The 27,267-nt window shown below is 47.5% G+C and overlaps 7 protein-coding genes across 7 annotated transcripts; 2 read left to right on the forward strand and 5 right to left on the reverse strand.

Annotated features, from left to right (window-relative positions):
• The first annotated feature begins 1,306 nt into the window (after positions 1-1,306).
• LDX57_011376 (uncharacterized protein) lies at positions 1,307-3,026 on the forward strand. The gene is made up of 2 exons (XM_046093122.1): positions 1,307-2,050; positions 2,121-3,026. The coding sequence occupies exons 1-2, from the start codon at positions 1,557-1,559 to the stop codon at positions 3,013-3,015; spliced, it is 1,389 nt and encodes a 462-aa protein (XP_045949100.1). The 5' UTR covers positions 1,307-1,556; the 3' UTR covers positions 3,016-3,026.
• A 1,900-nt stretch (positions 3,027-4,926) lies between these two features.
• Positions 4,927-6,004, reverse strand: LDX57_011377 (alpha/beta fold hydrolase; the record flags this gene model as incomplete). The annotated part of the gene is made up of 2 exons (XM_046093123.1): positions 4,927-5,526; positions 5,585-6,004. The coding sequence occupies 2 exons, from the start codon at positions 6,002-6,004 to the stop codon at positions 4,927-4,929; spliced, it is 1,020 nt and encodes a 339-aa protein (XP_045949101.1).
• A 3,296-nt stretch (positions 6,005-9,300) lies between these two features.
• Positions 9,301-10,477, reverse strand: LDX57_011378 (uncharacterized protein; the record flags this gene model as incomplete). Its single annotated transcript, XM_046093124.1, has 2 exons — positions 9,969-10,477; positions 9,301-9,888 (listed from the first exon to the last, which is right to left on the reverse strand). Exons 1-2 carry the CDS (start codon positions 10,299-10,301, stop codon positions 9,301-9,303), a joined length of 921 nt encoding a protein of 306 aa, XP_045949102.1. The 5' UTR covers positions 10,302-10,477.
• Positions 10,478-14,068: 3,591 nt separating this feature from the next.
• Positions 14,069-15,123, reverse strand: LDX57_011379 (uncharacterized protein; the record flags this gene model as incomplete). Its single annotated transcript, XM_046093125.1, has 2 exons — positions 14,069-14,752; positions 14,866-15,123. The coding sequence occupies 2 exons, from the start codon at positions 15,121-15,123 to the stop codon at positions 14,069-14,071; spliced, it is 942 nt and encodes a 313-aa protein (XP_045949103.1).
• Positions 15,124-16,157: 1,034 nt separating this feature from the next.
• Positions 16,158-16,982, reverse strand: LDX57_011380 (uncharacterized protein; the record flags this gene model as incomplete). Its single annotated transcript, XM_046093126.1, has 1 exon — positions 16,158-16,982. The coding sequence occupies one exon, from the start codon at positions 16,980-16,982 to the stop codon at positions 16,158-16,160; it is 825 nt and encodes a 274-aa protein (XP_045949104.1).
• A 6,139-nt stretch (positions 16,983-23,121) lies between these two features.
• Positions 23,122-24,056, forward strand: LDX57_011381 (uncharacterized protein; the record flags this gene model as incomplete). The annotated part of the gene is made up of 4 exons (XM_046093127.1): positions 23,122-23,417; positions 23,470-23,525; positions 23,591-23,650; positions 23,716-24,056. 4 exons carry the CDS (start codon positions 23,122-23,124, stop codon positions 24,054-24,056), a joined length of 753 nt encoding a protein of 250 aa, XP_045949105.1.
• A 1,380-nt stretch (positions 24,057-25,436) lies between these two features.
• Positions 25,437-26,580, reverse strand: LDX57_011382 (HNH endonuclease signature motif containing protein; the record flags this gene model as incomplete). The annotated part of the gene is made up of 3 exons (XM_046093128.1): positions 25,437-25,910; positions 25,967-26,280; positions 26,349-26,580. 3 exons carry the CDS (start codon positions 26,578-26,580, stop codon positions 25,437-25,439), a joined length of 1,020 nt encoding a protein of 339 aa, XP_045949106.1.
• Positions 26,581-27,267: the final 687 nt, after the last annotated feature.

Raw genomic sequence — 27,267 nt, forward strand, 5'->3', positions numbered from 1 at the left:
CTGAAACCCTTACCCATCAAACAGAGCTTTATACATGAACCACCAACAAAAGAAACGAAATAAAACTAGTATGAGATATATCGAGCTCGAGACCACATTGTCCATATCATTGTTGATCAGAATAGTGAATCCCCCAGGCTAGTCAGACCAATTCGTCTATACAAAACCGCATCTTCTAGTCGCGATCAAGCCCCGAGGACCTGATCAAGCTTGCGAAGCTCCTCACTGATGTATCGCTGTCGGGTTTCCTGACTTTCCTTGCTCATCTCAAAACAATAAGGGTCTGATACTGTCGGTGATTCGCAATATCGACAGATATTCTCTGTATTCCGGGGCTTCGGGGGACTTGTGTGGTCGGAGTGAACAGTTTGGGTCGATCTGATTGCATCAATTTCATTAGTCCTGAGTGATCAAAGGGCCCCAAAAGCACATACGAAGTGGATTCATTGGTTTCCGGCATAGTATCCGATGGATTGAAGACACGATATGAACGGGTATGCTCCCTGGACTCCGGCGTCTCTACGGCCGTTATATCTCCCTGTCCTCATCGCTCAAGCCAGACCATAACAAACACCAAGAAAAAGCAAACCCATGAAGACATCGTCGGGCAGCGAGATCTAGAACTGCGATTGCCGCAGCTACAGCTCTAAGCAGCACTCGCCAGTATCTCCTCGGCCAGTGAGACGAGATGAAATTCAAGTTGTTGGTAAGGTAGCTAGTATATCTGGCCCAGAACGTTCTATCCTTCGAGCCTCACCGCATAGCCTGTCGTTCTAGACCTTTGGGTCGGGCGGTTCTAGACTCCGCAAGGCTGGGAGCTGGCGTTGAGCTCGTCATATGCAGCACTAGTTGATTTTGCGCCTCTTCTTGGGGTCCTTGAAGACGGAGTTGAGTGGTTGATGATGAATCTTGAGCGGGGCAGTGTGGCTTCTGTGATTTTGAAAATCATCTTGGTTTGCTTAAGGCGGTACAAGCTAGCGCGATCATCACTTTGGCGTGAGGACTGATGGGGCCTCACTGTTGGTGAGTGCTAGGCACCTACATAGGCCATCACGCGCCAACTGCATGGATTGGCGATGTGAAGGTAGGCAACAAGGCATATTTATATAATCACGAATTCCGCAGAACTATAATTCACACATCATCATGAAGAGTGTTTGACGTTCCGAGGATTCCGCATTAATGATGTTAGCTTAACTGATATGCCCGTCGACAAGACTACCATCCTCCCATTCCATTTCTAGGAAAGGTTAATGAATTGTAACGGAGGCCCCGTGTCTGAATGGGTGTAACAATAATGAAAATGGTGTTCACAGAGATGTTCCAGATAGAGTTGAATCGAAATAGCCGCCCAGTCGGTAAGCTCCACCAGGAAAATGCGGGGATATTCCTCGTACTAGCTCCTTACATCTTGTTCTACCTCGGTGAAGCCTCCTTCTTACCGACCGAGCCTCGGAGCACAGGTTATCCTGAGAACCCTCGATCTGCTTCAAAAACAGCTCGGTCGCATATCGCTGAGCATTCACAATCGATCAGCTCCTATCTCATCGAAAACCATGACTTCAGACAACCAGGGGAACGCCTACGTCTTAGGCGTGGGCATGGCCGCCTTCCTCAAGCCCCGCGCCACACGAATGTACACGGAGCTGGCCTTCGAAGCGGGCATCAAAGCCATGCTCGACGGCCACATCACATACGACGACGTCGAGGCCGGTGTTGCCTGCTATACATCCGGGTCGACGTGCAGCGGCCAGCGAGTGTTCTATCAGTTTGGCATGACCGACATCCCGATCTACAATACCAACAATGCCTGCGCGACCGGCTCAACCGGTCTGCATCTTGCTCGCACATTTGTCAAATCTGGTGCCCATGACTGTGTCATGGTTGTCGGGTTTGAACAGATGAATGCTGGCCCCTTGGTTAGCAATGTCACCGACCGACCGACGCCGTTGGATTTGAGTGTTGATTTGATGCAATCGACTTGGGGGAAGAATGATGCGCCGAGGAATCCGCAGATGTTTGGGAATGCTGGGAGGGAGTATATGGAAAAGTGAGTATACTGTGTGCCTCATCGCTAGGATCCTTAACGGGCATTGAGTCTTGTTTCTAACTGATGACAGGTACGGCGCTTCACCCGAAGACTTCGCAGAGATCGCTCGCATCTCACACGAACACTCTTCGCGCAACCCATACGCCCAGTTTCGAAACGTCTACTCTTTAGAAGAGATCCAGAAATCGCCTATGATCTACTACCCGCTCACCAAGCTCCAATGCTCGCCTACATCCGACGGCGCCGCGGCCGCGATCATCGTGTCTCAAAGATTCCTCGACGCACGACCCAAGCTAAAGAGCCACGCTATCCGGATCGCAGGCCAGTCCCTCAAAACCGACAGCCCCTCCCTATACTCCGGTAGTGCCTTAGACCTCGTCGGCTATGAAATGACCCGCCGAGCCACGAAGGCCGCACTCACCGAAGCAGGCGCCACACCCAGCGACATCAAAGTCTGTGAACTGCACGACTGCTTCTCCGCAAACGAGCTGATCTCACTAGACGCCATGGGCTTCTGCGAAGCTGGCAAAGCCCACCATCTCATCCGCAACGGCGACATCACATACGGCGGCAAAGGCCCGATCGTCAATCCCTCCGGCGGGCTGATCTCTAAGGGTCATCCCCTCGGCGCAACGGGAGTCGCGCAGTGCGCGGAACTGACGTGGCAGCTTCGCGGGTGGGCGAACAACGGCCGCCTAGTCCGGGAGACAGATGTTGCTTTGCAGCATAATCTTGGTCTTGGTGGGGCGATTGTGGTTACGGTGTATCGGCGTGCGGACGGCAAGAAGAATACGGATGTTGTAGTTGACGACGTGGAGATCGCGAAAATTAGCGGACTTGGGTATAATCCGGCCGTGGAGGCTAGGTATGTCACTCGTGAGCAGGCGCAGGCAGTTAGGAGCAAGAAGGCTCCGAGCGAGTATGCCTTGGCGGATACGTTGGATAAGATCACCGCGAGGCTGTGAGGTCGGACACGCTTTTTCAGTACATATACACCGATTCGGCTCAGTCGGTATATCCAAATGACAGAAAGCCAACGACCTCACCCATTCAGGTTTCATATACACAAAGACAACAGACAGATCCATCAGTGGAGATGTTCCAGTCGCACTATATAGATCATGATGGGAGTAAGAAGTCTATTCAAATCAATTGTTTGTTATGTTCTCCCTGCTCGGGACTCGACTTGCACCCATTCCACCCTGGTCAGAGTAGTTGGGCTCATTCAGGAACAAGGTCATGACGAGTAAAAGGACGACCTTGAAATGACGACAAATGCTGATATGTCGAGTCTTCGGCCATTGGGACTACAGCATACTTCTGGCTTAGCGTACGGGGCGCGCAGCGCTCAACCCCAGTTCGCAGAAACTCAACTACCTTCCTTGTGAGTGTAGTACTCTCAAGCCACGCAAGACAGTATCTATAAACAATGACCCCCCGGAGAGTTGGATTATAAGCCCTCCTGACATTCCAACCACCAAAGTCCTACCAGCGTATTTGAACAAAGCAACAGGTTGGGTTCCTTACTTGATGAAGACAGAGACGACCAATAAATACGGCACATCGAGTTCGGAGGACCAGTCCGTCAGGGAAAGACTCAACAAACCTGCCTCGTTTGGGGTCTATGAGCGTACCCAGAATACCCTTTAAGGAGCGCACTTGATAAACAATATGCGGACTTTGGCTATCTCGCTGACTTGGTTAGCGATTAATTCTCAAGGCGTAGGTGTTGAGATCTATCCCTTTCTCTTCTGGTCCTATTCATCCCAATATCCAAGCAACGACGGTATCGGGGTCGGTCTGCTACCGAGAAATCGCCGAAGGATCGGGGGCCACACGATGATCACTGGATCATGAATTGTCGTTGTGGTGGGGAGAAAAAACGGTTGAAACATGCTCACAGCGTCGATCTATCACCCGGCTATTCACTACCCATCGGACTCGGACCCATAGGCAATTTTATTCGAACAGCAAGGAATGCCAGGCCAGAGAGCAGGCTGAATAGTAGCGCATATATCTGTTTTATTATCAGGGGATAGCCACCGTTCATACACTGGTTAGGGCGTCTACTGCGAATGGATCTGAAACATTACCAGGCCGAGGAATAAGTGTGATTCACAAATTGGGTATCCCGATTCCAGCGGATGTCAGTATGTCGATCTTTTCCTGATAACCCAGGAGTCAGAAATATCTTCAGGACTGCACGGGGAAGGCCAAAAAAAAAAGCTCTTCAAAAATGCACACTGAATCACCAAAACCGAATTCTGTAGGCTCCATTCAGACCCCCACCAAATTACTACAATCCGCGGCGTGCGCATCAAACAAGACGCAGACAGACCAATTTTGACAAAAAACGGTCTAGACCTGGCAAGACCCATAAGTGATAATCCCGCACTTGCTGCAAGAAGAAAAACAACCTCAAGGAAAATTTCCGAAGTGATCACACCGTATCACATCAATCGAGACTGCTCTTTCTCCACCGGTCTCCACTATGCAGGACAGAAGTACAATATCTTATTCCTTCCCCCAGACCGTAAACCGCTCACATTATGATCTAGCCTCTAGCCCTCTACCTCACCTGTGCAGAGTACTCCTGTCGACCTGCGTCCTTCGTGCCTCATCGTGAAGGTCCAGGCCGTTGGAGTATGAGGTAGGTCGAGAAAATGGAAAGTCGGGTCCGGAATCACGCCTCCACTACGCGGCAATTGGCAGCCTCTAAGAAGCAGCTCAAACCACTCCACACAGATAACTATTAATTCGTTGTTGTTGGCTTTTGAGAGACATGATTGGCGATACGCGATGCCAGTAGTAGAATGAGATGGGATTTCTTGGGATACAAATGTATAGAAAATTAATATACAGACGAGCCTTGTGCTCTATGTGCTTCGAACCAACTCTTCAAATACATCTCTGATCTGGTTTATCACAATGCTTGCATGGGTCTCATCCACCAATCTCAGATGTGCATTCTCACCCAGCCTTGCAGCGATCTGGACACCATGATTAGGTGGAACGAAACTGTCGAGCTTCCCATACCACAGATGCACAGGTAGATCCTGGCGAATATCATTGACTCGGAAACCAAAGTCCATGCACATCAACTTGCCATCTTGCCATACACCTTCAAACCCCTGCGCGAAGCTTTCCCGCGAGGATCTCAAAGACAATGGAGGCCATGCGGACTTCATAAACGCAATATCTTTCTCATGGCCAACTGGCTGTCCAAGCATAATCTCAAGACGCTTCTCGTCAGTCAAGTCGAGGCGTCCTAATATATCGTTTTGCCAAAACCATCGGGCAACAGTGAGGGGCGCATAGCGGAATCCATACGGAAATCCAAGCTTATGCAGCCAATCTGCCCCGCTCATACCGATATCAGGAGGTCCCAATGCGCAGACAAGTGAGACACATCTAAGCTTGTCGCTAGGCATTGCTCTAGCACATGCGAGGGCAGATGGGCCACCTCCCGATATTCCCTATCCCAGAGTTAATAACCATATTGCGGCAGCTTTAAGAACCATAGGATCCTCGTACCAAAACACTATACCGATCGAGTCCAAGATGGTCTGCAAGATATTCCAAGTCGTTCGCATGATCGAGTAGTGTTCGATTGGGGTGTGGTGAGCTCCACCCTATACCAGGCCTGTCCACGGCAATGACACGGGCGCCGAGCTCCAAGCCCAGCGCGTGAAAGCCGGCACCTTCTAGACGAGAGCCCGGAAGGCCATGCAGGAAAAAGATAGGCCGTCCGGTTAGTGAGCCATATTGTGCATACCCGAGCTTTCTTCCACCAGGGAGGGTCAGAGTATCCGAACTGTCGGTATCCGTACGGAACTGCGGCTGGACGGGTTCAGCTGTAGGGGCCGCGAGAGCGTTGGCTAGGTTTTTATCGGCTGCTGTAGAGATGCCAAATAACTGAAGAAACCATGTTTTCGCGCTTGATGTCGGAGACATGTTAATCGTGAGAGGTTAAGGAGGGTTCTGTATTCGTTCAACACGGTTGACTTTGGTTTATGCTGACAATAGACAGCTGACGGCAAGGGCCCTCTACGAAATGATCCCCACCGAGACCCCGCATGCATGCCCAGACGCTTATACGAATGAGTCACGGGCATCAAATAGGAGTCGGACTGGATAGTTGTTCACGAATCTAATTAGATGGAACGCGCTGCCAGGCACGTGCGTTCAGAATCCAGCTAGCCCTGTGTGGGCTCGCTGATAAGGTAAACTTTTCTAGTAATTATAGCTTTCTTTAAGATTGAAAATCAATACCGCCCATGTTTAGCGAGGAGCCCACGCTGCTATCCTAGGAACAACGTAAAGCACTCCCAGTACCCCCTTTCCCCAAGGAACTAATGCGACGGGCCCTGGGGTCGGCGGCTGGAGGGCGCAAGGAGCTCTAAACATTGCTCCTAGGAGAGCATATTCTATGCATCGAATTCTGCCCCAGACCTACCCAAGACTGAAAGTCGAACCTTCACAGAAGCGGAACTCTGGAGGATAGTGTATTCAAGGGTTAAGGCCATTCTAGCCTTTCCGATAACTCATGACTCCATTCCAATCGTTGAACCGCAGGAGGTTTTTGCCATCTATCCCAATAAGAAAAATGGGCTTTGTAGTTGAGTAATTACGGTCTCCTTCTATTCAAAATTAACGTTAGCACACGTCTTGATGTACTCCGGCTATTGTGACAGCGTCGTTCTTCCACGGAGAAAAGAAAGGGCTGCAAGGATCACGCATGTCGACCTGCGTCCTGCGTGCTCTACATGAGGGCCCAAGCTGTCGTAGAAAGAGGTATATTATGCGAATAGGAAGTTAAGCCCTGATCATCACACCTCTATTACATGGCAACTTACAGCCTCAAAGGAGCAGGTCAAACTCGGTCTAACAATTAATCTACTATTATTTCTTGAGGGGCCTGATCAGCTGGAATAGTTATGCATTGGTAGATTGATTATCTACATGTGGCTGATTCTATAAAACTTTGTTAATTTGGTTGGTATCACTCTTGGCCCTGGGCTATGGGCTACCACACCGTGTACAACCAGCGCCATAAAGTCCTTGCTGCCGTGAACATTCAAGCTCGGATGCCTACATCGGCATGGCCTGAATTAGCTCTAGATCAATTAAGCTCTGTTGAAGGTTACATCGTTATATGTATGCATTAGGTTCCGTCAAGCCGCAATTCGATATGTATGTTCTATGGTAGACTGTGGGGGAGAATCTCCAAGTTTATGCAAATAGATGTCTCTGTTATCCAGAATGTAATAACAGGTTCTGGGGCCTTTCCCCTGAGCGGCTTATACCAGGATATATGATTCTGTAAGACAAGGCAAATACCATTTTTTTTTTGTCCTAGATGTTACGGAGTATCAATCAATTAATCACAATGCTATTAACCCGATGAAGCCTATCTATGAAACGACAGGCTATGGCAGACGCTTCGCCGAACGAAGCAGAATCTCGAGCCGTAGGCCTTAATGAAGTAGAAACATCAAAAAGCAATACACAACCGAATCAGGAGCTGCCACACGCCTGCCACAGCCTACTGCTTCTCCAAGCGCTGTCTCTCCTTCTGCCCCGTTCTTTCTACATGTTCGCAGCAATATATAGATGTTACGGAGTAGATAAGTACCAACCCGAGCTAGAGGTTCAGTTACTTCTACCAAAGACCTTGCGTGCAATCTTCTGATAGTCGAATTTTTTCCATCTGTGAAAGACACGACGGTAAGCCGCAGTTCTAGGATTCTCGAGGAACTACATCTTCGTGTATTCTGACCAGTAACGAATAAATATCTGTATCTGGCTAGTTCTCCAATTCCCAAGGCTCTGCCGTATGTTTTGAATAGGAGAGCTTCCTTTGGATAATGAACAAGCACAGGCCCTGGTATCGTTACCCAGTCAAGGCAAACTTTCTCCTGTTTCTTTGGCTTTGTTTTCATCTCGACCTAACTCCCCGGTTTCAGACGCACTGGTAACCCCTGAGTCAATGTATATGCCTCTCTGATATAGATATACACGTCCATCGCCGTTACGATAACAAACAAGCCGGAAATTCTGAAAATATAGGCACGTGCGCGATCAGACTCGGACGATGATGATAGTGGTATACGGGTATTGAATTTGGAATAACAGGTAGGGAATGCTTCGGGGGTATGCTATTTTCTTTGTTCTCTGCTCTAGAAACACATCATTCAAATAGTCTGTTTAGTCTGTGCCTGTGTAGCCCATACAAAAGTCCATTATAGACGCATGAGAGGGGAAAGAACTGTTATGCCTAGGGACTTAGACAGGACACGTACGTACATACTATCTCCAACCAACCTCTTCTTTCGCAATTCCACATCCATACACATAACTTACACCGAGACACCTCCCTTCACAAACCAGAGAACCTCACATCAAAATCAAATAGATAGGACAGAAAAAATGATAGATGCAAACACAAACAAAATCTCCCGCCCCTCCCCCTATCCGGTACCTCTCACGTGATCGGACCAGGTTTCCCAATTCCGCCCCCTTCAGGTCTAGGCCAGCCCCCTTCCTATCCCCTCTCAAATTCACGTGTGAAGTGTCAACCTAATAATAGGGGAGACCCAGAGGAGGCCGGCCGGCCGGCCGAGACTATGCCAAGGAAGGCAAGTGGACCACCCGCCCACATCGAAATCTACTTACTCCGTAACTAACCTGCCTTGCGACGAGCTATTATTATTCATTATGCAATTAGCTATGCGAAAGGGAAAAAAACAAGGAAACTGGTGTCCGTGTGTTACTTACTCCGTACTTAGTACTAAGTTACTCCGTGGTTAGTTACCTAGATGATAGGACCTTGGAGAGTGGCTCCGCTATGCAGTATCCATTGTAATATGCAATAGAATATATGCAATAGAATATTGTATTAAGAGGGATTTTCTGTCTTCTAGTGTCGGTTGAAAGAGATGATTGTGAAATTGAGTTTGAGATTATTCCTGAGTCGAAACTTTTTATCCGGGTATATCAAATAATCCACTGTAATATGAAAAGAAAACAAGAAAAATCAAAAGTCCCATGCACCGAGTTCGCCCCACCTTTCACCATCAACACCAACAAAGCAACTCAACAGGAGAGTCTTCGGAACTCACGCCATTAGTAGATAATAGTAAAATAATATATTGTACAGAGCATAACGGGTCATGACAGAGAATGAAAGGGAACGGTATTCCAAGAAAAAAAGATGCAAGAAAGAAAAAAGAAGCACCTTCTATCTCTCTTTACTTGGTAGGTCTCCACATCCCACTAGGGACGAGACCTTGTTTATACAGAGCCAATTCCTTCTGCATGGCTTTGTTCTCTTCCTGTAACTCATGCATGTAGGTGATTGCGTTGGTCAGGATCTCGGACTTCTTTAACGAGGCGGATCCGCCCTTCGTGGACTTCTGGACTCCACCGCACATGGCCTTCTCGAGGGCCACGAACTTGGCGTTCATGTTCGTGCGGTACCGCTTCTCGATGATGTTGTGAGCGGCTCGCTTGGCAGCATTGCGGCCCGTCGTGGTAGCCGGGCCCGTGCTGGATTGCGAGTCCCCAGAGAGGCTGCGAGTCATCTTGCGGTTGGAAGCGGGGGGAGAGGCAGGAGCAGGTTGCGGGGAGGTGATGAGCGGAGCCGGGTATTCTTGAGGGGCAATTTCGGGGCTGGAGGACCAGCGAGTATTCGTCGGTGGGATGACCTCGCGGGGCTTTTGCTGAGCGTTGGTCCTGCGACGAGTGGTAGGTCTCGACGAGGCAGTGGTGATAGACTTGGGCAGGTCTGCGGGAGCAACATAGGTGGGGGACCAGGACTGGTCATCACTTTCAAGGTCCTGTTGTCATATAGGTTAGCTCAGGTCCAAGCTTGATCAGGAGATCGGGTGGGGAAATATCAAAGAGGGGTAGAACATACCGAAGACATCGAAGCACAATCCTCGCCGGAGTGGTTGGAGATGGTGAAGCCGCTGATATCGGGAGGAGGAGCGAAGAAGTCGGCAGGGAAGTCCTTGGTATCCATGCCCATCATATCATTGGGGATATCCATGGGGAACGGCTCAGGCAACATGGTGTTGAGGGAGAAGAGGTCGATAGCACTATCGTAGTTCCAGTTGCTGGACAGAGGATCGGGACCCTTGGGAGCGGGGAAGGACTCGTTGGAGCGCTGCATTGAATACATGCGATCTTCGTCATCCAGGGTGAACGGTGTGGGATCAGCCCTAGGGTATGCCATGCTGCTCATGATCATAGAACGATGATGGGGTAGCAGATTGAATTGGATTGGTAGATGCGGGGGGCGAAGTGCGGTTGGATGGAATGATGTTTTGATATATCCAGGCAAGGACAATTGCAAGTGGCAAGGGGTTGACGGGTTATATTTATGGAAGTGATAGTAAATGGAATGGTAAGCTCTCGAAATAGAACCATGGATCTGAAGATTCTTAATCGAGCACGCTCGAGGGGTCTTATAAAGGCCGTGCAGCTGTCAAAAGGGCCGAACCCCAGCCGAGGCGCGTGATGTAATGGAACTAGGATAAAAAAATAATAATAGGAGAAACCGGAATAAAAAAAAGAGAGAATAAAAAAAAACGATAGACAAACGATCCGAAATCAGTCGGGAGTCTCCATCGCGATTATGGTCCATGATCGAAAGTAGCATCATCCGCCGGACTGTTTCGCCAGGCATTGACGGCAGTGAGCAAGGCAATCTCTTCCAGGCATCGAAAGGCCAGTCCGGTGAAGCGCAACCGAGATCACCCCAGCCGGATGGAAGACATCCAGACTCGGCCGGCTCCGACGAGAGGCGTCATGAAAGGCAGCGGGCCAGTCAGCAGGAGGAAAAAGTTCAGCAGGTTCAGCAAGTTCCCAGCGTGGAGGGACGGGATCGGTGGATCCTGCCATGGGATGGATCGATGCACAACCGTTGGCAGGGAAGTTTACGGAACCGATGCCCCGCCAAGCCTCTCCGGCCGAGACTCGGCTCCGATTCTTTCCATGGCTGCTCTAGAGGAGGCGCGGATGTGATTTTATCCCCTTGGGAGGTATGGATTGTACAGTCCAGGTGGCTGTTTCCTATTGCCTCTTTGGGTTCTTTTCCTCCCCAACTTACTGCTGGTTGACATCTACGGAGTATCTGGCCAGGTGTTCTGTCCGGCCTCCATGTATCCGAAGTTCGAACGTCTAGCTACTGTGTATACTCTATAGCCATGTGACGACTGAATGACTCGCTCTGTCCTCCGTAGGTATACAACCAGTGGGTCTTGCTGGACTGTACTGCCGTCATGGCCACGCAAATATTAGAACCTGCCTTGTGTTACCGCTTTAGGCATACTATCCCATGTCCCTGCCCGTCCTCCATACTATGCCCTCCCCCTGAGCGACCCTGGACTCTCCGCGTCAGAAGAAGGCGACGATTGTCAGGGAATGAAAACTCTGACTTGCCCCTTTCCAGCTTCTCACGTCTTCCATGTTCCAGCCAGCGGGGGAATCCAAAACACTGCTGCAGAATCCCTTCATCTCACAAAGTACATTGCAGATACAAGGCATCTTCCAATCACATCGGACGTATTAACAATCCATTGGCGCTGACATTCCCCGTTTGTAAAATCTCCTACTGGACGGTCTTACTATGCCAGTCTGGCTGTCTGACACAAATGAGCTATTATTTACACACAGACCAGCAGTGGATCGGGCATCTCCCTGTGGAGACTAGAATAGGGTCAACTCGGAGAATATCTCAAGCATTTTCAGTCAGGAAAGCAAGGAGAAACATTAGAGAAGGGGCCAGTACTCAGTACGACACGGCTCCGTACACCATTTGGTCTCATCTACTTCGTAGCCACTTACGCATCGGAAAGGCACGCCTCCCATCATGACTCGTGACCTATCTAATGATCTCGGAAGGAGGCGCGGTTTCAACGAGCGTTTACGATTCGGTCACGTTTCTTTTTTCCCATCATTTTTCTTGTATCATTTTTTCCTTTTTCTTAATTTACGCCTTGACACACTCGGCATCCTGAATTGATGACCCTGCACCCGTAATCGTAGTCAATATCCATATCTTCGTCAACCCAGGCCCACCTGCCCGGGTCCCGATCTACTACGACGTAGTGGTGCGGCTAGGTACGGTTTAGCACCCCCGATCCGTCTAGAAGAAACGCGATAGCGGTACGGAGCATTTTCTCCATTTCCCAACTCCTACGGAGCGTCGGACAAGTCGGAGTCGAACACTCGACATACTTTACTAGAGACCAGACTATTACTACTACCACGGTACTACCACTATTAATCCACCTATGTTAAGTGGTCCCCCAGCTCGGGACGCGAAGCATTGACCATGGACAAATAACCTCTAGGGGTTAAGGTTCCGTCGTCCCCAACGGTCCTGCAAGCCGGTCCGGATGCCGGACTCTCAGAGTTGTCTACGATGCCACCCAGTGGTGTGATCCGGTAAGGCCAGGATACAGAATATATCCCCCCGCTTCACTTGTTCGCGATGTGCGACACACCCGACATATCGCCCGAGAGAGGCACTTGAGTGTCGCCATCCGACCGAGAATCTGGCAAACAAGGAGGCTATGTTTATGGACGAGACGAAATGTCCAGCTGAGCGGCCGAAATGATCCCTTCGAGTCATGTTTCGGAGGTTGTTCGAATGGTGAGGACAGGATGATTTTTCTGACCAGTATATGCAATGCATAAACTAACTATTCTCAACTGTACGAAGGAGGAACACTAGAGTGTAAAAAATCAAAAATCCAGGGCACGGTCAACCTCAGCCCTAAACCCCTACCTCGTAAAATGTCAATAATAATAATCATCACAACATTGGGCGGCCAAGTTAGCCACCTCTAGCGTTTCCCATGATGACAACCCGACTCCGTGTTTGCCAGGTAACTGGGTAGTACAGTACTCCGTAAAGGGCTAACGTCAACGGTGCCTTCCGTCAATCCGATCGCAAGCCACTAGGGAAAAACTAACCAATGCTGACCTGCATATTCAGCGTAGTGCGTACATAAGCACGGTGGCCAGTGCAGAGCAAAAAAAAAAAAAAGAAAAAAAGAAAAAAAAAAACCAAGTGCGCATCGGAATGCCCCGCCGAAGCCCAGCCCAGTCTCCCCCCCAGTCCACGGCTTCTCAGCTTCCGGATACTCACCACAATGACCTGCATCCTCATTCTCCCGATGATCGTCTCATGTTGACGGCAAGCCGCGTTGCCACATCACCGTGGAAGGGTGTTTTCTGTTAACTCGCTCTGGTATGCACAGTGCAGTACAGGACCTGCCCACCCGCGGGGTAACCTTCTCTCTACAGACTGCAGACTGCGGGAAAAATCACCCCCGATCGAGTATGCAGAATGAGAGCAAGGTAAATCTGCACGGAACTTGGGAAGAAGAATTGCCGAGTGGTCTGCCCGGGCTAAGATCTGTCAGGGACAGGTTGAAGAAGGCGGGATGATCATGGGAAAATAATCTTCAAAAATCCCCGATTGGGCAAATCGACTGGGAAGGGGGGGTTGTCAGAGGGAACGAGATTCCCGTCAGGTCCACGATAAAGCTCTGACCACCACTGTTCCCCAGATCCAAGCGTTGGTCGGCACCTAAGGTAGGCTACGGACGGATGCACTACGGTACGCTTAAGGGTAACGGGAAGCTACTGGGTTGCGTGGATACGGTCCCTGAATTTGGCTTGACTCAGCCCGGGTATGATTATTCCCGCTGCGTTGCGGCCGGACGGCGTATAGTCGGCGTTGGGAGCGACGAAGGGGGGGTGGAGGGGCCCTACAGGAAGAAGAGACTGCGCCGTAGATCTTCAGGATTCGCCCGCGATGTACGTGCTCGTGCTCAGGAAGAGAAGGCTGACGGGATGACGTCGATGTACAGAGACCGTGTGGACACTGGCCACAGTGCATGATGAAATTAATTTATTAAAAAGATAGAATGACATCGTGAATACCCTCAAAAGTTGCCCCTCACCACCAAGGTGTGTATGTATCCAACCTCCCCCGTCCCCCAACTACCGCGTCAAGTCGCTCACCGTCTTCTCGAAGCTCTCGGGCTCGCGACCCAGAATCTCCCCAAGCAGCGGTGACACGACGGCCGTCTCCCCTCGTCGAATGGCCTCCCACGCGGTCGCCCACTCCCTCGCCAGGTCCACGCCGTGATAGGTGTGCTTGTCCCCGTGCTGCGGCAACCTCACGTACTCGTCGACGGAGATCTCACGGATCCGCACGGGCCGTCCCACCGCCTTGCCCAGCACCTCGGCAGTCTCGTTGAGCGACAGCTCCCGCGGACCCGACAGGAGGAGCTTGCGGTTCAGGTGCGCGAACCCCGCGGGGTCGGTCACGTACGAGGCGATCAGCTTCGCGGTGGCCTCGCCCAGCTCGTCGCGCTTCACCCACGCCACGCCGGGCCCGGACCCGTCATGCGGGATGGTGATCTCGCTGACCGGATCGGCGGGGTCGAACCACGAGGTGTAGATGGGGAACGACTCGGAGTAGAGCCCCTCGCGGACGGAGGTGTACGTGAAGGTGCCGGCCTTGCGCGACTGCAGCTCGGCGAGGTACTTCTCCGTGGCGAGGTGGGCGCCCATCACGTGCGCGACACTCACGTCTTCTAGATCGCCGCCGAAGCCCAGCGACGAGTAGAAGATGTGCTTGACGCCGTCGCGGAGGGCGAGGTCAATGGCATGGCGTTGTACCTGGACATGCATTGTTAACTTGCTGATCCAACTTGAAATGACTTGCAGGATTTGAAAAAAAAAAAAAGAAAAGAAAAAAAGGAAACCCCAACCAGGGAAGCGATGATACATACGTTCACGCGAAAATCGATCTCAAACGACGCGTACGAGATGAGCATCAACACGTCGACCCCCTCGAACGCTCCCTCCAGAGAAGTCGGGTCTTCATAATCCGCTCTCCGAATCGTGGCTCCTTTCTGCTTGAACGCTTCGAGATTCTCAGGTTTGCGAGCGATGAGAATCAATTGTGACGCGGGGACAATTTCGATCAGGTGGTTGATGATGCTGGTACCCAAGCCACCGGCGGCGGGGAAGACACCGATTTTCGACATTGTGGTTGGTTGGTGCGTTTTCGACGTCGGACTTTTGTGGCCGGAGGGAGGTGGAATTTTGAATTTAGATTTTTCGTTGAGTATATCTGGGATTGAATCAATTATTGGTGTTTCCTTAAATCCCAAAGACTGGATACCAACCTGTATATATATTTGTTGTCAAGACATTTCTTTGGCTGTGTGTGAGTCTGAAAAGCTCATTACATCATCTTCCTAGAATGACAAATCAGCATGTGGTTGAGTCCACCCTGCCAGAAGGACATGGTTCTTGACCATCTTGATTTCAAATGCGAATTGTGCGCAATAGGCATCTCGAGTCTCCTTTTGGAATTATCTCAATGACATTTCCAGGCTTCAAGTGACGGAGACTCGTTTTGGGCGAGCTCGGAGAACCCCTTTCGGTTGCTTTTTGAGACGTTTCCTGATTCGGATGTTTCCCGTTTTGGCTGTCCCAATGTGGTTAGCACGCCAAGCTTATATGAAGCGGCATAAATCAATTCGATTAATGTATTTTTTAGATGTAATGTAGACAACACTACTGCTCAAATTTGGTTCAGAATTGATTACTTTCATGAATTTACACTGAGCTATGCTATAGTTCTTTGGAGTGTTTTCCTAGTACAGGAGTAGTGGTCAACGAGTCCTTAATTGTTACATCGTGTTCTTGTAATCTAAACTATATATATCTTGATGAACGAAAATCCCCTCACCCTCACAAAGCAATTGGTATCAAGAAGGCTGTAAAAACAGGAAGAACACAGACAGAAGAGAAGAACAAAAAGATAAGAGCATAACCTGTTGACTAGAACACATAACCATCAACAACAGCAATCTTAGTGAACCAGGCCAGCATCACCGCAGCCGAAACCACAAGAAATAGTTTATAAAGAGTAAGGCCAAGCAACGATTCTTCAAGCGAGGTCAGTGAGTCTGTCGGTTTGACATTTGCCTCGCTCAAAGTATCACTTCTTGTCACTTGTGCCTCTTGCGACAAGTTGTCGTTGTCCATTTTCGAGTTCAAGAAATCGCCTAGTTCAAGTTAGGTAGGGACAATCCGATCGATCGGGGTCATTGGAATGACGATGATAAACCTCTACAATGCCAAAGATGATCAACGCGAGGAGGACAGTTGGAAGGATCTGACCGAACCCCCAATCGTTCTCGCTCCCTTGTAACCCTTCCCGAGAGGCCTGGCTCCTGAGATGGACGAGGTACATGGTACCCCAGATGAGAACAATGTAAAGTCGAATCGTGGAAAAGAGTGTAGAGCCCACAATCTGGTAAGTGGAGATGAAAAGAACAAATAGTAGATATGTGATGATTTTGAGTGGAAACCACACCCGCTTCCATGGCTGAGGACTGGCCTCATGTCTGCTCTTCACGATTAAGTAAAGCTTTCCTGGTAACCTGAATGCCCAGCTGACGTAGTATCCTACGACCTCCACCCATGACATATATTCAGGGTAAAGCGAATACATCGTGTTGATGTAGCCGTAAGTCATGAGCACTAGCACCACCAACATGAAAAGACTGACGCGGGGGTACCCCGAGTCCATGTCATTCCAGATACACTGGATGGAGTTACCCCATATGAGAAGAAACTTATCATGGAATGTCACCAGCTGCGACACAAAAAGCATAGGAAAAAGGACAGATATCCACAGGGCTCGCCACCATCTCATCTCTGGATGAGCGCGGATGTAGCCGAGAGCAGCGACAGTAATGGTGTCATGAGCGGCGTAGGCCATCCAGGCCAGCGTACATGTTATCTCAAAGTGATATTGTGTCATGACTTTGTGCTTTGCGAATGATACCAGAAGTATCGCTGTCCCTGTCACAAGCTGCTGGTCGCTCAGCATGATGAGTGCTCGGCAGCATGCTTCTTTAGAGATACCAGGACTGGGGTATTGGCCTGTTTTCCAGCGAAGGACGGATCTTCGGATGGTAGAAGCATATCTGATAAGCATGTGGTCGAAGTCATTTAACATGTCCTCCACCGCGCTCTTCTGTACGAAGAAGATGGTGAATATGGTGGTGACGAAGCTGAACCAGGAGAAAATCAAAAAGGCTAAAATAACCTATTTCATCATCAGTGATGCCTTCAATTAACGTTGGTTCATTTACGTCACTCACTCCCAAACCAGCCTGTCTCTGTATTAGCGCATTTCCACATCGATATCAACTAGTAAACTCACAATGTCAGGGTCCGCGTCAAATGGAACCACCCACATGCAGAGGTCCGTCGCATTATACAAAACCGTTCCATTTGTATTTCGAATAGAGTAGGAACTAGCGGCAGGAGGTCCAATGTAGGGCGCAGTGGCATTATACAACACTCTTCCATCTGTGTTTTGAATCACACTCTGATTACATGGACCGGTTAAACAAGTCGGAACAAGGCAACCTGAGAATTGATCGGCGGACATAATGTCCGCTTACCGATATTGTTCGGGGGTAGTAAAAATACTTTTCGGGGAAGTTATGCATCGAGAGCTTGTGATTCTCATCCTTTTATGAGACGCGACAAACTTGCTTTTTAATTGTGGCAAGAACATTACCTGCATCATCTGGAAAGATATAGAAGACTGCTGCGCCACAGAGACTCATGATGCTGAAGATAATTCGAGGCCTCGTGTTCTAAGCGCCTCGCTATCCTGCGAGGCTGATGCCGAGAGTCTTGCCGAAGAAGCTCAGCCAACCCGCGAGCATGAGAGTGGTTTGGGCACTGCTGAATCGGTTCTCAGTGACTAGGTAGTAAACGCATATCGATTGTATGGCCGCCTACGGCTCAAATGGCTTAATACTGGAGATCAACAAGGCAACCACTCAGGCAACAGGGCAAAGGTATCTCTGGGCAGAAGAAGCGAACCCGGCCGGAAAGTACACGGCCCATCATGACTCTGCACCATTTGCAAGAACTACGGCAAATGTTGAAAAACGTGTTGGTGTCCATGAGTCGGAGAGCAAGGTCATTAGAGTGTTTTGCGCTGTTAGCAGGTGGGCCTTGGTGGGCCTAGCATTGTATTTGCCGAAAAAGTTATTCCTGCTCAACCGCTAGGAAATGAGCTTGAAAGAGGGTCGCAGTTGAGCCGGTGTAAGGATTTTCTCGCCCGGTGTAAGAAAAATCTCTTGACATTCATACACTTGAAAGGGTAGATATCCACACGCAGCTGCTGAGTGGGCCAACTCTTTCCGCTCTTCCATAGGCTGAGCTACGGTACCGTACCTGATCACCTGACGAACATCCCCACCTGACGAACGTCTTTTCCCATACAAAATAACTCGAAATGCTTATCTTTAAAGAGCTACAGTTCAACCAAAAAAAGAGATATTACATTTATATTTTATATTCAGATAAAGAGGAATATTTTATTTACTTTATACATTAAAACTTTAGTCTTTATAAGAAGGTTTATATATTTTTATTTAAGTTAAAATATAGCTTTTTTAGAAATACATTAAAGGACTAAATTAATAATAATATATTGATAAAATTGATAATAATTATTGTTTAATATTACCTTATCCTTAAATTTAGATATTATCTTAAAAAAAATTCAGAAAGGTATTAAAAAGGTATTAAATTACGATAAAATTAAAAAAATAAATATAAAAAATTAAAAAATTAATAATTTATATAAATTTAAATCTATAATAGAAACTTAAATATTAACTAAAGTATTTATAATATAAATACTATAATTATAGTATAAAAATTATATTATATCTTCTTTATTAGTTATATATATTTAAAAAAGAATTAAATATTTTATAATACTTTTAATTAAATTAAATCAACAAATTAATAGATTTAAAAATAAAATAAAAATATAAAGAATTAAAACTTATAATTCTTAATATCTTCTTTTTAAATAAACTTTAAAATAGTATTTATTTATTTTATTATTTTAAAAATACAATTTAAAATACCCACTAGTAATATATAGATAAAATTATAATTAATTAGTAATTTTTATTTTTTTAAGTTTAAATAAATATAATAGAAATAAAATTTATTCTTTATCATTTTTAAACTTTTAAAAATAATTATTATAAGACAGTATTTAAAACTTTAAGAATAAAGATAGCTTTTAAAAAAAAAGCATAAAAAAAGGTAAAAATATTATTAAATCTAAAAGATTTTTAATATTTTTTTGAATAGTATATAAAAGAAATATATAAACCTTAAAGCTAGTATTTTATATAATATTATTAATCATGAATTATAGTAGAATTCGGGTCCTTAAATATAATTATTGAAGTTTAATTGATTAAAAAAACAACCTTTAAATAGAGGATTAGAAAAAAATTTTTCTTTATCTAATATTATTTTCTATTTAGCTTTATAATAATATATTTTTTATATAAATATCTACTAATACTATAATATTATAATATAAAAATTATAAATTTTGATTATTTAAAAACGTTGCTTTTATATATGTACTTATAAAGCTATGTTTATATATTTTTTATTATAAATATATAGAACTATCCTTATAAATTCTCCCTATAAAATATATTTTAAATATTCCTTATTTTGGTTGAACTGTAGCTCTTTAAAGATGAGAATTTTGAGTTATTTTGTATGGGAAAATACGTTCGTCAGGTGGGGATGTTCGTCAGGTGATCAGGTACGGTATCGCATCCTCATCACAATTCGCACAAGGCGACCATGAACCAGTGATCGTGTCAATTTATGATGAAGGCGACTTCTAGTGTGTTGGCTGACATAATCCCTGAGAAAAGCGCCCACAGCATAGGCGTCAATCGGTTTATCAGGGCAATATAGATCCTTCCATAATCGTTCGAGTATGGAATCGATCGTTCCTCAGCGAGTCTCCGAGGTTGCAGACCAGTGAATGGATCGAAATGATGCTTTTGATTCTCGCGATAATGGTTGAAACAGGTTCAAGAGACTGGCAGGCCATGGATAACAAATTAGCCGCGGTATGACCCTAATGTAGTTTTACTTCCTTCCTTTCTGGTCATTTGAGTTTCCCAGTAAGAGCGTTTCTGAATCAGTCGGTAAGTTCAAGTGGGAATTAAGGGGAAAGAAAGTCAGATTGGGCCTAATCTGTAAATGTGAATGAGTAGGATTCCTTGGCATCAGAGCACAGCCCCATCCCTCGTTGTGTATTGATCAAGAGACTGTTGGTTAGTTTGAGAATTGAGACGGTTGTAATCCTGTGCATATATCCCCTGTCAGCGAGTCAGAGCTTGCGGGAATAACCTTCCTTGAAAGTAGTTCTAAGAATGCGGTATACTAGTGGTAGTGGGGTTTCCGAGAAGCTATTGCTATTTTGTGCTATCGCTCTCTCCTATTTTTTCTCAGAATCTCTCCAGGTTCAAGTAATAGAGAGTCTGCTTGACCAGATCATGCGCAACTGAATAGGATCATGTAATTCATGTAATGCAAATATCGCATTCAAAGGGGGCATTACCGAGACAAGTCTTTCTCCCAGTAACTCATTACCAGATTTCTAACATGTGTAAGAGTACTCTCTTTACAACATGCAAAGCATGCGTCATGGAATGCCCAGAGAATGCTGACGCAGTAGGCGGAGGCTATGCTGGTTCTCAATTAGGGATAGCGTCGAATTTACCTCAGGATTGCATGTCTTCCCCGCTCCAACGAATATCTAACGGGTGACGCTGCGCAAGTTCGAACTTCAACTTTGACAAGTTCTCATAAGATATGGCGACACTTACCGTCGCTTCAAGGGCAAATCTAGCTTTTGTTCTTCCAGCTGTTCTAGGGGCAATATATGTTTCATAAAGAAGCCACACATATACTCTTCGAATTGAATATCAAGATGTTGAATCACTAAGCCACGGCGAGAGGGTACATTTAACAACTAACAAAGGAAAGCTAATAGCTGACGGAGCAATAATGTACTATTTGATGAATATTTTGGATATTTCACCATCAGAACAATTACGAGTATGTCATCTGCCCTCCTCACGCAGATATCCAGCTTATAAGTGCAGATCAATGATTGGCTCCGCCGAGCTAAGCACCTGTCTGTACCAGACTTCAAATGTCTAGAGCAGCCTGTCGATGAGCTTGAGCTGCATCTCACACTCCGTTCTTACATCGTCGGATACTCCGCAACGTTAGCGGACCTTGCAGTGTGGGGTGTCATCCGCGGAAACGAATTGATATACGATCTTCGCACGAACTACATAAGTATCGGTCGATGGTTCACATTTATCGAAGCTAGCAATCCTTGGATGGCAACTGCAGTAGAGAATCTGAACAGCTCTGCTGGTCGAGAAAGAACCATTCCTTGTGCTGCTGGCGTACACCATAAGACCGGTTTCAAGAACACCATCACTGGCATGGTTAACCGATTATTTGATTAGCTAGCAGGTATCTGGATGAATCACCTCATTCTTTGAGAGTTTATTTTGAGACAGGGTGAGCAGAAACCGGTTCCATATGATGAGACACTCTTGGGCGGCGGACAAGAAAATGAGGACCCGAATCCGCCTCGACATACGGCTGTTCTGGAGCTGAACCCTGTGATAGCCACAAGTGACGAAGCCGATAGCACGAGTATGCTAGACAAACGAGCTCTCTATGATTGAGAAGGGTGTACTACGATAAAGTGGCTTTCCTCAGTCAAGCGGATGCTGCCTCTTCCAAACAACGAAGGCACCGCTATTATCAACTAAAAAGACGTTCGTCGTTACCGAAATTTCTCACCATGAGAACGGGGAAGTCAAAGCTCCACACATGGGTGTTCGAGTTCCGCTATAAGGGATTTCCAAAAGACTGTCAGATGCGGTTGGGATGGCTAACCAGTGGCCCGATTAGCCTGCCCCGAACTTGTATACTTTGTCCACCCAGTCACCAACGGAAGACATGGTAATGATTCATTCTTCTCGAATTAAAAGGACCGAGCTCAGAGATAGCTCATGAAAAGACTACGGATTATGTGTTCCAGACAGGGTGCTACCTTTTAGTTCAATCGCATCGGCTGTTCTCGATTCGATAGGTCACATCGTTGGGATGAATCTTTGATATGCCACCTATCAAGGCGGCGGATAGGGACAGAAGATGAACATATTATATGCTTCTGCGGTACTCTTACTACTTCGCTTCGCACTCTTGGGAGCGAAAGCGTCGCACGAGTCATGCTTCTCCCCGGAGAACTGTGAATCTTGTGTCCGGAAATGAAACTAAGGAGAACGACGGCGAGAAGACAAACAAGGCTCTGGAAGGCAATGTTTCATTAAAGCGGTCGCGCAACGGTGGCGCGCCTGTCTTACACAATATAACCCATAGCAGTATGCACTTTACGTTCTAGACCATATTTCAAATATCTGAAGTACTCCGGAGTATGTTGAATCAACCCCTATCTGCGACTCGGAAAAACCGAGTGCTCTCCACTTCTGATAGCTACCCACTTTCCGTCAACGGTCAACAACAGCATGATCGATTGAATTAAACTCCGTGCCAATTTCGTCCATACATATAGAGCAATGCTTAAGGCTGATTCTATTATCCAATTACCCATACCAATGTCAGACACTGCTCGTAATCTTTAACTATTCAGGTATAAACCCGTGCGATGCCCTGAACCAGCAACCAGACTAAACCGCAAACCTACCGGTCTCCATCAACCTCAAACAGATCAGCGCCCCTGAGTCAACATCGGCATATTAATCTCATCAGAACCGCTGGCTCTGTCCCCAGCGTCCCACCAATAGACGAATCCATTCAATCAACGCGCCTATTAATCCCGAATGTCAGAGCTTGTCTCGCATACTCCACCCGGGAAACCCTTTCTAGTGTTCCACTCGTTTTAACCTCCTAATTAGGGCTGACCCACCCGGAGAATTGCCAAACTTAAATACTCAAAGGTGTCACCTCGAGAAGGTTGAGAGAGAAGAACCACGGATCAGTCACTCTTTTTCCTTCCACCAAACTTCCATTCTTTCGATTTACTTTCTCTCGCAGCCGGTCTGCATAATCACCACATTCTAGCTAATATGCGTTCCTTCGACCTCATCCCCACGGCCTTGGCTCTGGCCGCTCCCGCCGCCGCTGGCATGTACGACGACTGGCACTTCGGTAACATGTTCGTTCTGGGCCCTACCAGCGACGACGTCTCCATCACCAAGGCTACCTACTCGCTTGAGACCCCGTCTGTACCCTGCGGTGTCAAGCAGACCCGGGACGAGGCCCCTTGGTTGTCCATCTGGGTCGGTATCTCCGCCAGCATGTCGGACCAGTCGGCGGATTTGTTCCAGCCTTTGCTGAACTGGTCGCCCGATCAGGAGGCCCAGTATGTTAAATCCTTTGACTTAGATTCGTGGGAGTGTGCTAATACGTTATAGGGGCTGCCCTGCCACCGATAAGGAGTGGTGTGTCGCTACCAGCACCTACCACTTGTGTGAGTATCTCTAGATCTGGGAAGAAACACCACAGCAGAGTAAATCAACTAACACACACCCACAGCCGGCCAGGTCCAGCAACCCTACGTCACCGTTCCCAATGGCTCGAAGATTGACTTCACCAGTACGTACATGCCAGCCATTCCCTCCATCTTCTCTCAGCGCCAAAACTAACACAAAATCCTACAGTCTCCGTCGAGGGCGACAAGATCAAGCAGGAAGTTGTCATCGACGGCAAGACCGTCTCGGAGCAGTCCGATGACAAGTCCGTCACCCCCAAGTACATCTACTCCAGCAACGAGTGCTACCTGAACACCTGCGGTCTCATGGACGGCTACACCTGGAGCGACGTGACCATCGAGCTTGACGGCAAGGACCCCAACTTCGGCGAGACCCTGTCCTTTGTCGGTGGTAACTCGGACGGTCTGACCACCTCCGATGGCGGCAAGACCTGGACCGCCAAGGCCCTTAACATCAACAAGGACACTTCCTTCAATGAGGACGGTGCTGGTTCTGGATGCTCTGCTTAGATTGACGCTGGGTTTGAGTAGAGGGTGCTTTTTAATTATATGTGGGTACTGTACATGCTCGTGGTTCCTTTCGATGTGTACATTTTTTACCTTTATACCTACGCCACCAGGCAGACAAGACATTGAATAATATCGACTGTACAGAGCCTAGAGATTATCTCAGATCCTATCCCCAGAAATCCACTCCTTAAAAGCCAAAACCAAACCTAGCTACCCCGTACTAAGAGAAAGTAATGTACTTTTCCTGACGGGAATTAAAACTCAAATCCTCAACTTTAGCCATGAATCAGCATGTTTCGATCTCCGCCTTCTCTCCGGGCCTCCACCTCAACAGATATCATCTCCCAAGTTCCCATGTTTATCCTCGTTAGACCAAAACTCACACTTACGAACACCCTCCATGTATCAAAATCACGGTCAATTACAAGCTTACGGCCACAGTCATCCATTACAAACCGAGCTCCGACCCACACGCTCACCCCCATCCCCCCCGGGATTGACCCCATGCCCCACAGACTGAATCGCTATCTTTCAACAGTTCCACAAATAATGCATGTCAAATGCCATTACTCTGTGAATACTCACTTATCATACAATTTATGAAACTTAAGATAATCAGATTTATAAGAGGATGGTCTCCTCGCTGGAATATATTTTGTACTACATATAGAAAATAGATGTGTTTAACTATTGGGTTGCCTCGTCCGGGGTACCATGAATGCGAAAGCCACGATGCCGCACCAGGACAACGGCTACCTTAATTTTAATATTCTCGGGACGTCGCGCACTGGGAAGCATCTCAACGACGACTTTCAGGAAAATTGGCTCGGAAATGTGCAATCATGAAAATACCGATAGGGCTAAATCCCTACCGGACGTATGCCGCAATGCAAGAAAATCTGCATAGTTGACGTCGATTCTCGGCGCAGACGCAGATCTATCTGGTGACGTGTGCAGGTAACCCCTGCTTAATCGCCGTCTGGCGCCGTCCAGGCCCGATTGTGATGGTCACCACTACCCCGGATCGAAAGGCTGAAGCGGTGCGAAAGATAGCCAAATCTATGCTCTATCCCGGGTCTATACAAAATAAAACTGCCACTAAAGAAATGCCAGGATGAAATGAACGTTCCTGGTGCCAGGCTTACTGATCCTGAGCTTCATCGAGGGGTTCTTTCTCCAAGCTAGAGGGGTATCAGAGGTCAGAATGGGCGATGATATCCTGCACGTGCCCTTTCATAAGGCTAGTGCAATCTGGAATGATGATGAAGGGCACTTTCAACAGGGTGGTCTAGCCACTGAAGAAGATGAAGACGACTGATGGTGACTGCTGCCGCTCTGAATGGCACATGCATCTGCTGCGCTCATACCGTAGCCATAAGGCTAAAAAACCGTTAATGCGTTTAACCAGTTCCCCAGTCGTGATCTTACGAGGCGTCCAAGATCCGTGGACCCATCTGCGCTGACGCAAACTTCAGTCAACTCCCGAAGAGTCCTCTCTATGTACTCTCCCGCACCGCTGAGTTTCAGAATATGTGCGATGGCACAGTGGGTCTTGAGGAGCTTACTAGCGGGCGGATCAATTGTTAGCTCGGGGCTGAGATGAAGTTCTCGGGTTACCGGGAACAAGAAATCGCGCAGAAAAGGCCTCTGTTCAGTAGAGTCGATGGTATATGTTCGCCCAAGGCTAGGGTCTTTCTGCTCAAAATATATCTCAAATTCTCCAAAGAGCCGATGGTGATTGAGTGTTAGCGTCAAAGCATTGTAGGGGCTATCAATCTCCGGCCCCCCAATAAGAGGACCGATGTCGGGATCGAACATATCCAGAATGTACAGCGCAGCCTTTTTCGAGTCGCTCTGCATTGATGATTAGAATCAAATCAGACACCTGCTCAACCACTGGGCCCACATACCAGTTCTGAATCTTCAGACGAAACTGTCGCGAGGGAATGGGGGATTATATGTGCCACCTCCAGATACTCGAATTGGTCACTCCTTTGATTCCTCAAGAGTTCTCCGTCATCATCTTTGCTGTTCTCGTTCTGCTCAAGTCGCTTTTTCGCTTCGGCCCGATCGAACTTGCGCGATACAACGCAGCGATGATGGTCGCGTTTAAGGGACTCTTGTCGTAATCTAGACACGCGACTTTTAGTCCCCGTTGCTCCATGTTGATTGGAAGATAACGATAAAGGTGTAGGTTGGGGTGTTTTCGCTGATGACGCTCGGACTACATTTGCATCATAGAGTTAGCGTATGCCATGGTCAACTAATCTTGCCAGGAAACCGTCAACTCACGCGGCATGAAGAAATTATCGATTAAATATTCGGCAAAGCTATCGACGGTATCCATAGCTGCGTCTTTGGCCTTCGAGCTCCACGACGAGAAATCGCGAAAGTAGGCGAACACTTCAGAAAAAGCCGAAGCAGTTCTGCGCTCTCCATCAGGAGATACATTCGTGGATATGTAAAAGAGGAAGTATTTGAGGAACTGATCCTTGCATTGGACGCGGTCAAAGGTTTCACTCATGAGAGCGGCCGGTTTATAACGCCCTTTTGATGTACGCTCAGGTCCATGGTCGATCAATGTCTTGAAAAGGTTTTGTGCTATTTGACTCTCTTCCGGTGTCACGGGCGGCCCCCGAGGTGGATGGATAAACCCCATTATAACGGGAAAACCGGTGTCGACCATGTGTGCCATTAGAAGTTGAAACACGGTGGCTTGTGAATGTTGTTTGCGATCAAGACGTGGTTGTAGGGTGGGTGCGGGACTCCTCGATACCCACTCCGCCCGCGGGACAAGGCACGTGAACGTCGTCGATCTTCCTGGGATCGTGTTGAAGTGCGGAGTTGACTAAGCAGTTGCGGTAAGGCGATCATCGCCTTGCTCGGCAGCGAAATTGCGGTATTGCGCATTCTGCAATATTGCAATATGAAGCTATAGAATAGCGGTCAAAATAAGCGATTCTAGCATTATAAATAGACCTCTTAGATAGCCGGAAAGGAGGTCTTCAACACCTTCAATCTACTCGTTTGATATAGCCAATTCAATTGCTTCATTCAATCGTTTTTTAGTGGTCCAATCTATCCGGATCCTTAGTCATTCTGCTTGCCAAGCCTTCGCCCTTCCACAGATCGACAAATCCGTCATCCAGTTGGTGATTTAACTAACCAGTCAACAACACGAAGATATTAGCTTAAGCGCAAAGCTCAGAGT

Source organism: Aspergillus melleus (assembly GCF_016097325.1).
Source record: "Aspergillus melleus strain CBS 546.65 chromosome Unknown contig7, whole genome shotgun sequence".
In the NCBI taxonomy this organism is placed as follows: domain Eukaryota; kingdom Fungi; phylum Ascomycota; class Eurotiomycetes; order Eurotiales; family Aspergillaceae; genus Aspergillus; species Aspergillus melleus.